The sequence below is a fragment of the Xyrauchen texanus genome, chromosome 38 (assembly GCF_025860055.1).
Source record: "Xyrauchen texanus isolate HMW12.3.18 chromosome 38, RBS_HiC_50CHRs, whole genome shotgun sequence".
Classification (NCBI taxonomy): Eukaryota; Metazoa; Chordata; class Actinopteri; order Cypriniformes; family Catostomidae; genus Xyrauchen; species Xyrauchen texanus.
Genome location: NC_068313.1, coordinates 23,808,236 through 23,821,682, shown reverse-complemented (window position 1 = coordinate 23,821,682; position 13,447 = coordinate 23,808,236). Strand labels below are relative to the sequence as shown.

Genomic DNA, 13,447 nt, shown 5'->3' with positions numbered 1-13,447 from the left:
ACTACTTCTTTGGCTCTATGATGACACAAAGCAGGAAGTTCATCACTTTTTAAGCAAGCACTGAAGTACAACGAATGAGTTACAAGTGAGTAAAAGATACAGCAACAATGCATCACTGTTTTCAATCGCAATACACTAAAAGAATCACAGTGCATTGCACCCACATGCTGATATAATATCATATCACAAGGTCCTTGCTGATTCCCATCCCTATGAAGAGCTGGAATTTTGAGATAACGCTGTCTTTTTGGGTGGTGTTTGAAATGGCTGATGCTCTCTTGAGATGGAACAATTTAAAAGATGGGTTTTTAATAATAATTCAAAAAAAAATTAAAAAAGCAAACCGACTTCGGTGTGACAAACAATTATTTCTCTGAAATCACAGGCTGACGATGTCCACCACAAAGTTGAGAGAAAGTGAGAGGAAACCGTATCCTTTTAGAAATTTCTTTGTTTAAGAATGCTTTGCATAATCAATCTGGAAATGACATTAATACTAAAGACATGTTTCAAGGTATATAATGTCATGCCAGTAATGATGATGAGACCAAAAACACTGAAAAGATAGCTTCAGCCTCTTAGCCAAGAAAGCGGAGCGCCACTCGTCTACTGTTCTGATGGTTGCCAAGTATGGTAAGAGTACTTTGAAGAGGCTTTGGTCAACAGATGATTTGGTCAAAATGTTCTTATTTGAGTGCACTATTTAAATGGATGGCGATGCTTTTTAAGCACTTTACACTTGTGTTGCATCTGAATTTACTTTAGACCAACCGCTGGAGTAGATCTGTCTGTATTTTAAATCACTTTTCCTTTTAGTCTCATTTAAAGTGTTTAGAGAGTATGACTCAAGTTGCAGTGGTTCAGCAGGTAATTTTTTTTAGTGAACCGATTTTTCTAAACAAATATTGGTATGAGGAGCAGCTTACAAAAAAAAACATCCTAAAATCAATACATTATGAAACAAACAAATTTAGTGAGATGGAGATAGACAGAAGAAGGACGTTGCTAAACAGAAGTCAAATTCTTCTCATTATTTACACCACCCCCCCCATGACATTTTCTCTGCTTCTTACAGAGACTTTTGATTTTCTCTGTCTCTATCTCTCTCTAACTAATTCATTGAAAAGACTACTTGCATGTCATTTCCACTTTTAATTTAACATATGAGGACTCTTGACTTGAGCTAATAGCTTTTCCTCAAGGGCATAATTCAATCTGTGATGTCCACCATCAAAGCCGCTCTGCATTACAGTCCTAGGCAGAGAAGAGGTGCCATCGGGGGGAGGAAGCCTTCATTTGTTTTCAGAGTATTTTCAGCAAAGACTGAGCATTGTCACTAATTACAGTAGTTTATAGGAATGTATTATTCCAACTTGTTGGGGAACAACTAATCATAGTTTCTTAGCAATATTGATTGTTACATTTTTCTTTTTAAATATGAAAATTTCTACACACTTACTGTGAAAGGTTGACAATTGGGCCAGAGTATATCAGGCAATGGGGCCTGTGTTAAAGCAATCTTGAAAGGGTTGTGCAAAATGCAGACGTATCTCTCAGTGACACATTTATTATTGTACAGCAACTTTACCTCGACATGACTAAGGCATTCAGTCACAGTGCACACATACTGTACTAATAGCAGCCAATAGGAAAGCCCTCATCAAAAACTAGAAGAGGAACCGAAACTTTTCCCCTCAATTTCCAGTGATCCATCTCATTGGAATTTTGTTGAGGAAGGTGCCTGATTCAGCATGATTTTCCTTTTCCTTAGAGAAATGCTGGCAAATAAATGTTCCCCAGGTGTCAGTACAGCTGTCTTTGATGTATGTGTGTGTGTATATATATATACACACACACACACACATACATACATATATATATCCCTCCAAGTTTAAGTGTTATACATCGTCATTCTGTTCACTTCACAAATGGCAGTTAGAGTATACAGCCTATACTCTAATTGTCTAGTGTTTATACATAATGTTGTTTAAAGCTAATGGATAGAACATGCAACATCAAATGACTACAAAATTGTGACATTTATTTTATATGCATAGCTTAAAATGTAGTTACATTTGGGAACCTTTTATTTATATATATATATATAAACTGTCATTCACCTTGTGGTAAGAGAAAATTTAAACTAAATTGACAACAAACAAAAAAAATGTGTTTATATATATATATATATATATACTTTTTTGATCAGTATGGTACCACCTCCACCTCATTTTGAGCCAGTAAAAATTCTGCATTAGTTACCATTTTTGCACAAAAGAAAATTATATATTTGTAAGACATGATTATTTTCCACAGTCATTCTGACCCTCTGTCAGAAATGCTCAGATTTGGTGCTGCTTCTCCTTTAAGACATGACAGTAAATGCCCACTGTTGTGATTGGCACTCAGCTCTTGACCTTTAAAGAAGGACTATGAATTATACAAGACATATCAGCTTAAATCGGGCAGTGCAAATGCAAAACGGAAGCAATAGTATTTAGTTTTAAAAAGTTAAAGAACTTTTCAACTTTATGAAAATGTAACATTTTCTGACTTTATCTCTCCAATCTTTTGCTAAAAATGCATTACTTAATAATTTACATTTCAAACGTAAAGTAACATTCTCCAACTTTGCATCTGTAACGAATGAGGTCGGAGTCAGACAAGGGATGAGGATCCAAATGCGGGTTTATTGATTAAAGGAAACAAACAGGCATGAATAAACAAAACTACCACGATGGGCAAATGAAAACAAAACACGAAAACACAGGAACTGGAACACGGGAACACAGGCATGGAATAAACAAAACTACCACGATGGGCAAATGAAAACAAAACACGAAAACACAGGAACTGGAACACGGGAACACAGGCATGGGAGCGAGCACAAACTACGTACAACAGCATTCAACGACAGACAAGGACTAAACCAAAAACCAGGATATAAATACAAAAACATGGGAAAAAGGGGCCAATGAACAAACAGAACACAAACTAGGTGACAAGGTGATTAACAGAAACCAAAGGCAAATTAACAAGGGCAGGTGAAAACAATGAACAGTGAACACGAGGGAAAACAAGACTATGGAGGTACAAGGGTGACAAAAGTGAAAACTAAGGAATAACAAAAGTGACAAAATTACAAACAAAGGGCAACAGTGAGACAAGACAGGGTAACCGTTACATAGCCCCCCCAAGGATCGGATACCAGACGATCAACAAAACAAAAAAAACAGGAAGAACAACTGATAAATGACAGGGGGCACAAAGGGCAGACAGGCAGTCCAGGGGGCAACGAGAGGCAGACCGGCAGTCCGGGGGGCGACGAGGGGCAGGCAGGCAGTCCAGGGAGCAACGAGGGGCGGACAGGCAGGCCAAGGGGGGCACAAGGGACACGGAGACAGACAAAGGAGGGCGAGAGGGCAGATTAGCAGTCTCTGGGGGTGTGTGCTGGGAACCAGGTCGGGTGGCCTGGGAAGCTTCCACCGGGTAGGGGCGGGTTTAGGTGGACTGGGAGATGGCCGCAGAGCAGGGGCCGGTTCGGGGGGCCTGGGAGGTGGCCACAGGACAGAGGCCGGTTTGGATGGCCTGGGAGCTGGCCACAAGGCAAGGGCCGGTTCAGGGGACCTGGGAGGTGGCCATCGGACAGGGACAGGTCCAGGAGGCCTGGGAGGCAACCTCAGGACAGGGGCAGGTCCCGGAGGCGGAGCTGAGAGGGGCTCTGGAGACGAAGCTGTGGGAGGTTCTGGAGGCCCAGGAGGCGGAGCCAAGGGAGGCGGACCCATGGAAAGCTCTGGAGGAGCAGGAGGCAGAGCTGGGGGAGGCTCTGGGAGCTCAGGAGGCGGAGCTGAGGGAGGCTCAGGAGGCGGGGCTGAGGGAGGCTCTGGAGGCGGAGCTGAGGGAGGCTCTGGAGGCTCAGAGGAAGGCTCAGGAGACGGAGCAGAGGAAGGCCTAGGAGGTGGAGCCGAGGATGGCTCAGGAGGTGGAGCCGAGGGCGGTGGCGCCGTAGGCAGTTCTAGAGGCGGAGGCCTGGAAGGCTCCGGGGACGGAGCCGAGGAAGGCTCAGGAGACGGAGCCGAGGAAGGCTCTGGAGGCGGAGCCGCAGGAGGCTTTGGAGGCGGAGCCGCAGGAGGCTCGGGAGGCGGAGCCGCAGGAGGGGCTTGAGGGGCGGAGCCCTGGGAGGCTTGAGAGGCTTGAGGGGCGGAGCCCTGGGAAGCTCGAGAGGCTTGAGGGGCGGAGCCCTGGGAGGCTCGAGGGGCTTGAGAGGCAGAGCCCGGGAAGGCTCGAGAGGCTTGAGGGGCGGAGCCCTGGAAGGCTCAAGAGGCTTGAGGGGCGGAGCCCTGGGAGGCTCGAGAGGCTTGAGGGGCGGAGCCCTGGAAGGCTCGAGAGGCTTGAGGGGCGGAGCCCTGGAAGGCTGAAGAGGCTTGAGGGGCGGAGCCCTGGAAAGCTCGAAGGGCGGAGCTCTGGAAGGCTCGAGAGGCTTGAGGGGCGGAGCCCTGGAAGGCTGAAGAGGCTTGAGGGGCAGAGCCCTGGAAAGCTCGGAGGGTGGAGCTCCAGAAGGCTCGAGAGGCGGAGCCCCAGGAGGCTCGGGAGGAGGAGCTCTGGAAAGCTCGGGAGGCTTGAGAGACGGAGCCCTGGAAGACTCGAGAGACTTGAGAGGCGGAGCCCTGGGAGGCTCGAGAGGCTTGAGGGGCGGAGCCCAGGTAGGCTCGAGAGCCTTGAGAGGCGAAGCCCTGGAAGGCTCGAGAGGTGGAGCTCTGGGAAGCTTGGAGGGCGGAGCTCTGGAAAGCTCGGGAGGCGGAGCTCTGGAAAGCTCAGGAAGCTCGGAAGGCGGGGCTCTGGAAAGCCCAGGAGGCGGAGCTCTGGAAAGCTCAGTAGGTGGAGCTCTGGAAAGCTCAGAAGGCGGAGCTCTGGAAAGCTCGGGAAACTCGGAAGGCGAAGCTCTGGAAAGCTCGGGAAACTCGGAAGGCGGAGCTCTGGAAAGCTCGGAAACTCGGAAGGCGGAGCTCTGGAAAGCTCGGAAACTCGGAAGGCGGAGCTCTGGAAAGCTCGGAAACTCGGAAGGCGGAGCTCTGGAAAGCTCGGGAGGAGGAGCCCTAGAAGACTCGAGAGACTTGAGAGACTTGGGAGGCGGAGCCCTGGAAGACTCTGGAGGCGCTGGCTCTAGGATGGGCACGCCACTGGCACTGGCTCTGGACGGACCTGGCTACTGGCACTGGCTCTTGGACGGTCACGGCTACTGGCACTGGCTCTTGGACGGTCACGGCTACTGGCACTGGCTCTTGGACAGTCACGGCCACTGGCGCTGGCTCTTGGACGGTCAACGGCTACTGGCACTGGCTCTTGGACGGTCGATGGCTACTGGCACTGGCTCTTGGACGGTCAAGGCTTCAGGCACTGGCTCTTGGACGGTCAAGGCTTCAGGCACTGGCTCATGGACGGTCGAGGCTTCAGGCACTGGCTCTTGGACGGTCGAGGCTACAGGCGCTGGCTCAGGGACATCTGAGGCTACAGGCACTGGCTCATTGACGTTTGAGGCTAACGGCACTGGCTCATTGACGTTTGAGGCTATCGGCACTGGCTCACTGACGTCTGAGGCTACAGGCACTGGCTCGGGGACGGTCGAGGGCTCAGGCTCGCTCACAGTGACATGCGAGGGCTCTAGCTCGCTCACCGTGGCTGACGAGGACTCAGGCTCGCTCACAGTGACATGCGTGGGCTCTAGCTCGCTCACCGTGGCTGACGAGGACTCAGGCTCGCTCACAGTGACATGCGTGGGCTTTAGCTCGCTCACCTTGACATGCGTGGGCTCTGGCTCGCAGACCGGGGCTGACGCGGGCCGGGAGGCGGAATCCCGTCTTCTCTCCCTCCTCCGGGCAGACGAAGTGGGCCGCGCTGGCTCATGGAAGGCGACTGGCGACGCTGGAACGCTGTTCCTGGTCGGCGTGACTTCAGGCTCGCTGGCCAGGGCAGGCGTAGGCTCTGGCTTGCAGACCGGGGTAGGCGTGACAGGAGGGTCACAGTGGGTGGAGAGGTAGGGTCCTTCTCGGCGAAGCCCACGGTGTACGGCGAGCCGCAGACCAGTAAGGTCGCCTCTAGGAAGTCGTGGAGAGTCCAATCACGCCGTAGCCGGCGGCAAACGCTCCCTGAGCGTAAACGTGTAAAGTGTCCCTGAAGAAAACCACCAGGGCTGAGTCCGGGAAGTCCGTGAACTTCGCCAGCCGAGGAAGTCGCTGATGTGGTCTTCAACAGGGCGGTCCTCTTGTTTGAGGCTGAGCAACCGGTAGTTGGCCCGAATAACCGCTGGATCCATTGTGTGGTCTGTCGTTCTGTAACGAATGAGGTCGGAGTCAGACAAGGGATGAGGATCCAAATGCGGGTTTATTGATTAAAGGAAACAAACAGGCATGAATAAACAAAACTACCACGATGGGCAAATGAAAACAAAACACGAAAACACAGGAACTGGAACACGGGAACACAGGCATGGAATAAACAAAACTACCACGATGGGCAAATGAAAACAAAACACGAAAACACAGGAACTGGAACACGGGAACACAGGCATGGGAGCGAGCACAAACTACGTACAACAGCATTCAACGACAGACAAGGACTAAACCAAAAACCAGGATATAAATACAAAAACATGGGAAAAAGGGGCCAATGAACAAACAGAACACAAACTAGGTGACAAGGTGATTAACAGAAACCAAAGGCAAATTAACAAGGGCAGGTGAAAACAATGAACAGTGAACACGAGGGAAAACAAGACTATGGAGGTACAAGGGTGACAAAAGTGAAAACTAAGGAATAACAAAAGTGACAAAATTACAAACAAAGGGCAACAGTGAGACAAGACAGGGTAACTGTTACAGCATCTAATAAAGCTGAACAGACGCTCCATGTTTTTCCTCCATATACACTCAGGCCAATGATTATTCCATTATCCAATTACTTAATAAAATTGTTACATCAAATTAAAGGGGCGAAGCAGATGAATGACTGCAACTGCATCGCATACATCTGAAGCATCAAATGTAGCGATCATTCTTTTTCCAATGTCCTTATTCCAATGTCACTAGCCAATAAAGTAATAACGACAACAACCCGAATGTAACAAAAAGGCATTTTTTTCTTTTCTTTTTTTTCTCTTTCGAACAAACAATCTATGTCATCTTTGTTTGGGAAAAATGAAGCAGGGAAGGAGAGATCACTTTGAAGAAAAGGTTCATTTAAACTGTAGGATGGACTGACAAACAGAGCTTTGATGTTGTCTAACATAACAAAACTAAATATTTTGTGAACTCAGAACAAAAACTCTATTCTCTCTCCCATGAATTTAGTGACACCAAAGCAGAATATTCTAACTTAAATGAAAGGCTGATGTCTTAGAGCTTTACTTACGACAAACAAACAAAAAATTAAATTCGAATTCCTACCATAACTTTATTTCTTCATTGTCATTTAATGTAATAATTTAAATAACCTGCATTTTCAAATTACACAATGGTCTTTTATGTAACTTACTTTACAGTATTATTTAATAGGCAACACTTTCAATTCAAATAAATTAGCAATGAAAAATACACAAAAGCTTATGTGGCAATAGGAAATGGGGCAGTACAGTCAAATAGCGAAATCCACATACAGAAACATAAAAAGCGTGCTAGATAAACTAACAAAAGTAAAAGTTCCTGGAAATAAATTAAAAAAAATGAATGAACGCAGTTGATTGTTGAAGCAAAGACAAAAGCATGCTAGAAGTGAATTGGAAAAACTCACCATGGAGTTTTTATAGAAAAACATCCTGCCCCAAAGAGGTAGGGTCTTCATGGCGGGACAGATACACAGAGATAGATGGAAAAAGCATTATTATTGATTTGATTGGGCAAACAGTTTTTATTGATATTTTTAATAGCAAATAAATTTAAAGCCATACAATGTTGTATTTGAATGTGTCTATATTTCCAGACCATCAAAATAAAATAGAAAGTTATTAGCAACTTGTTATCAACATAAATTGTTAGCTCAATTTTCATCAAATGCCTGAGGATAAACTGAAACACTAGAGGTATGTATGAGTTAAAAGGCATTAGGTAAATTCTGATAGAATAGACCAATAGAATGTGAACATACATAGAGGTTTAAGTGCTTGTCTTTAAAATGAGATGAGTGTCGTATGTTTAAGAGTTAATAGAAAGGAGTGGGGAAGTGGATCCCTGATCTTCAGCCAAAGCAATGGATGACTGTAAACATTTACAGCCAATAATGTTTTCCCAAAAGCAATAAAAAGGAGATGAAATCCAACTTTGTTATCCTCTACCACAAGAATTCATACACATGACGGTCCACTGAATGAGTTCACTATAGAGCTGAATCACAGTCTGTAAAACAAAACCTTTTAATTTATATTGAAAATATAATGAATCTTTCCTGCTTTTTCCTGGCAAACACAGCTTTTTATCAATACAAATTTTAAAGATCAAACAAATGCACTAGTCGCAAGAGAGATCAGCATAACATGATAAACAATGGTCAGGGTAAGTTTAGCATATGATTGCCATTGTGTTTGACATTTTTTAATAATGAATGAATTGTATTGCACACAGGCCTGTTGATACTCAAAAATCCCGAATAACATACACAATCAAACCAGCGGGTTGCTTGGTTGCGTCTCAAGTGGCACAGTACTGTTCTCCCCTTGGGGAAAGACACTTTAACTGAATGGACTCTGTAAAAATCCAGCTGTGGAAATGGATGAACGCCAGTGTTAAATGAATGTGTTGCCATGGAGATGGAAACACATTAAAGCCCAGGTTTATTTAGGAGCCCTGATGACTGTTTCGGTGTAAGTGTGATTCTGGGATAAGTTCAAACAAACAGTTGAATTGCACGATTGTATTAGAAAAAAGTATACCATACTATCCATCATATGGCACGATCATACACTTTTAATAAGATCAGACCTGACTCTAAACCCTAACAATAACATAAAAGCAAGTCAAAAAGAAGACTGAGTGCAACGTGGGTCTTTATTACTGAGAAATATTTACAGGGAACACAGGGTACCTTTTAACAGGAAGCCAAGAGTAACATGATGATAGCCAGTGGTCATCGAGGGCAACAACCCCACTTCAACGGAATAATCTTTCACAAGTTTATCTCTATGCTCGAGCCTAATGCTGCACTTCGAAAGCCATTAAAATGAGGTGATTTGCGCAAATGCTTCATGGAATGGTATTATCATGACTTGGTAGCACCAGAGCCCTCTAAGCTATTCCTACACTAGTTACTGCCCTATGAGACAGTGGCACAAATGAAGCTCAATTCATGCATTGCACTAAGCCTACCACATCTGTAAAGGTCAGAGAAGGCTCCCTTGTGCCAATCTGATCCATCAACCCACACTAATATATATATATATATATATATATATATATATATATATATATATATATATATATATATATATATATATATATACACACACGTGTATATATATAATGTTTAAGTAAACATAACATAAAAGATAAATATTACGCACTTTCTATACTGAATAAGTTAGATTAGATGTGAACTTGAAAATATCAAGTGCATTCTACATTCACACATGTGACTGTTTATCTTTACAATGTGTCATCATGTCTCAATCCTAAAGTAGAAAAACTTGTCATATTTGTCAGTCATATAATAATTGCTAATTTGAGTAAATTTCACAGGTAAATAAAATTATTTATGAAGTTGGTGTTCCCAGCATGTAACTGGGCTTGAATAATTAGTGAGCTTGCATGGTTTCACAGTTTGCAGGTTTAGTAACATCTTTATTTTTTGTTCATTAGGTAACTTCTTGTTTTGTGCAAAGTTCTTTTTCTACTCAAAATGACATGTTCATGATCAAAAAGTGATCTGTTTATTGTTTTTTTGCACTAAGTGTTGACATCTGCTTTCGCAGCTCTATATATTGTTTCTAAAGTCAGTAATGCAAGAAGTTGTCTCAATGACTACATAGCGTGCATTAAGCTTCCGTATGTCAAATGTAGATGATTTACTGTAACATGTTTTTGTAAGGAAAGTTCAAAATGTGACATGCTCTAATAATATGTCCTTTTAAATTTGAAAATGTATATACCATGGATTTCATATTTGTATGAAAGTTACTATGGTCAACAAAATATTTAAGTTCAATTTACTCATGAAGTTAAGTAGATTTTATTATTTACCATAAACTTATTTACATTATACCATTAAGATTTTCTTAGAAAAACTTACAAGTGTATTTTGTTTTTCAGCGCATTGTGAACTCCTGAGCTGACTTAGTACATCAACATGGCTATATGACTATTCCCGTTGCCACCTTGAAAATCCGGAAATTTACTCACCCACTTGTTGTTCCTGTACGACTTCCTCTCTTCCATGGAATACAAAAGATATTACTACTGAAAGTGTCTCTGACTTTAAAACAGAGTATGTCAGTCCAAAACATCCACTTTTTGTGTTCCACTGCAGAGAGAAATTCAAGGTTTGAAACGAAATGAGGGTAAAAAAGAATAAAGACAAAATTTTCATTTTTGGGTGATCTTAGAAGTCCAAATCCTTTTGAAGTATTAAGGTACCTACACACTAGATTTGACGTAAGGTCAAAGAATACTGCAAACTGATTTATTTCAAAGAGAATGATGTGTCACATCATGTCTTTTTAAAGCGATGACAAGTGGAGTAAATTGTAACTTTGCTGCAAAGCAATCTGACATAGACTTCATCCACTGACCAATGAGAATTTCAGATAAGTGGGTAGAGCTTTTGGAAATTAAATTCACTGTATTCACACTTGGTACCAAAATAAGCCAGCTCTTTCCACATCCTAAAAATGAATCTTAAGCATTCTTATCTTATCCATCAAACACTCCATCAGAGATGTCTATAGTGTGTAAGCGCCCTTACCTTAGCATTAATACTGCACTATACTTGAATAAAAGATCTAAAAATCTACATCAAAACACACACTAGTTGTAGCTGTGGCCTAGCAGTTGGCACACATGCTCGATGTTGTGCCATGATGCTCATGTGGGAAAATCTTGTTCCATTGTGTCCCATTTAGCTTAAGCCCCATTACATTTTTCTTTCATCTAAAGGACTCAAATATCCTCCACCCGATTACATGAACACAAGCTCGATATCACACACCATTGCATTCCAAAATGTGTCAGAATCCAATTCTTCACAAGGGTGCTATAGCAGACATTAGTATAACATTTCTTCAGTCAGTTTTTTCTTTCAGTTCAGCCACTGTCTTGATGGAACAACAGTTTGAAGAGAATCTTACTGAGCAAGTTTAATAGTCAATATTTCACTACCTGAAGAACACCACATCTAGTTTACTGACAGACATTTGAAGGTAACTCTATTGCCCTTTTGAGTACTGCCTTCCACAGTAAAGCAAGACTGCATGTTAAGTATGTACAATGTGACTGCATGCATGCAATGCTTTGGCTGAGCATTTGCATCTTAATTTGTGTACTTACATAGAGCCTGTTTCTGGCCTAACATGACAAGTGACAAAAAGTAACAAGTGACAAATGTAAGTGTGTCCTCTAGGAAAAGCTTAAGTGGAGTTCCCAAATCGTTTCACCAAAAGGGAATCAAATCAAGACTATGCTCAATGTAAGTTAAGCAACTGGTGTGCTCCAAAGCTATGATTTCCTACCAAGATCTGTTCATTCATACAGGAATGAATAAATCTGTACAGTGTATACAAACACACACAAAAACAATCACTACAATGGCCCACACAGGGGTACAATTTGCACATGCCCAGTATCATTCCCTTGGAGGTAGAAGATCGGGAAGCGGGTCCAACCTGCATTCCCCCTTGCACCACTCTGATTTAGGTGCGATGCCAAACGTCCGGTTGCATTAATACCAAGACTCCATCTGTAAGGCGGACGGCCTCCCATGTGGTGACCAGGTCTCTACCCTCAGATCTCCAGCTCTCAGAAATGTGGCTGGGGAATGGCCAAGTTTTTTTGTCATGTTGATGGGCAAGGAGGATATGAGCTAAGACAGGAGGGTGCAGGGAAACAACTGACTGATTGACATACGCACAGATGCACAACACGTTAGCACAACATGGGTCATCTCTTGTTGGCCACCACATATGCTTGCCTCAGCTAAGTAGAGAAAGACAGACTGAGAAAGAAACAGGGAATGAAATGGGACTGCAACTTGCTACTGCTCTGTCAGTGCAATAGCACAATGTGTAGTCTTAGAATGTCTGTACAAACAAGCCATGTAAATGGGAAGTGAGAGCATACAAGGTTTGCACACCAAGAAAGCAAACCAAACACAACCCTAAATTATTCAAACTTCAAACTGATGTTTCTGATGTGCTGATGCTACTTAAAATAAATAAATAAATACAATCACACTGGCCCAAATCTAGATGAGCGAGAGCACTTAAAACAACCTTAGCGCAAAGTGTTCAACATGACAATGTGCTGCAGGGCCTTGTATAAATCTGCCCCATCAGCCTACTCATTGACCCGACGTGCCACTGTTTCGTTAGTGAATTTCCTATTCAAAATTTCCATTTAAATACAAATAAACAACTGGAATAAGTCATAATTATGTTGAGTCAGTATGTAAATGTGTACTGGATTCATCGATATGGCAACCAGTCTTTACCGCTGTGTTCATATTACATGGAGTGACCGCATGCTATACGTCCAGTAAATGTAATACATCTGGTTTGGGGATAAAGACTGTGAACTGCAAAGATCCATATGTGGGAGAAAACAGGTTTGCATATTTGTGTGCATTCAAGCAATCATTTGGCAAATGACGGTTTGATGACACTTAAGTATGTCCTGTACAAGTCAAGAGTTCATGCAAAATCACGGAGTGTTTCAAATTTCTGACACAATCTCTGTCATGGTTTTCGCAAATGAGAAATGGGCGAATGCTTTTGCCCACACTGCCTGATTAATAGTCTTTGATCCACTTTATCTATGTGTCTTTAACTATACAGTGGGACCACAACAATCTATTAAGATATTATCAACCAGGCCAGGTCTTTCCAGTTTCTAATAAACAAACAATCTGAACTCAAGTATCAAAATATTAAGTAGAAACTACTGCAAAAGAAACCACAATTTTGAGGACATTAAAGACATAAAGGGATAGTTCATCCAAAAATGAGAATACTTTCATTATTTACACACCCTCATGCCATCCCAGAAATGCATGACAAAACCTTTTAGCAGAATATCTCAGCACTGTAGGTCCATACAATGCAAGTGAATGGAGATCAGACCTTTGTAGCTCCACAAATCACATTAAGGAAACATAGAAGTTATCCCTAAGACTCCACGGGTTTAAACCAAATCTTCAGAAGCGATATAATAGGTGTGGGTAAGAAACAGATACAAATTTAATTCCTTTTCTTACT

General features: G+C 43.0%; 1 protein-coding gene across 5 annotated transcripts in view; it reads right to left on the bottom strand.

The window, feature by feature from the left end:
- Positions 1-13,447, bottom strand: part of bcas3 (BCAS3 microtubule associated cell migration factor) — a 286,192-nt gene that overhangs the window by 183,280 nt on the left and 89,465 nt on the right. For 3 of the 5 annotated variants that reach the window (XM_052109835.1, XM_052109836.1, XM_052109839.1), the window contains exon 17: positions 7,786-7,830. The exons of the other annotated variants lie outside the window; for them this stretch is intronic. In XM_052109835.1, the coding sequence (XP_051965795.1) occupies positions 7,786-7,830 (45 nt within the window). The remainder of the gene's footprint in view (positions 1-7,785; positions 7,831-13,447) is intronic. 5 annotated transcript variants of the gene reach the window in all.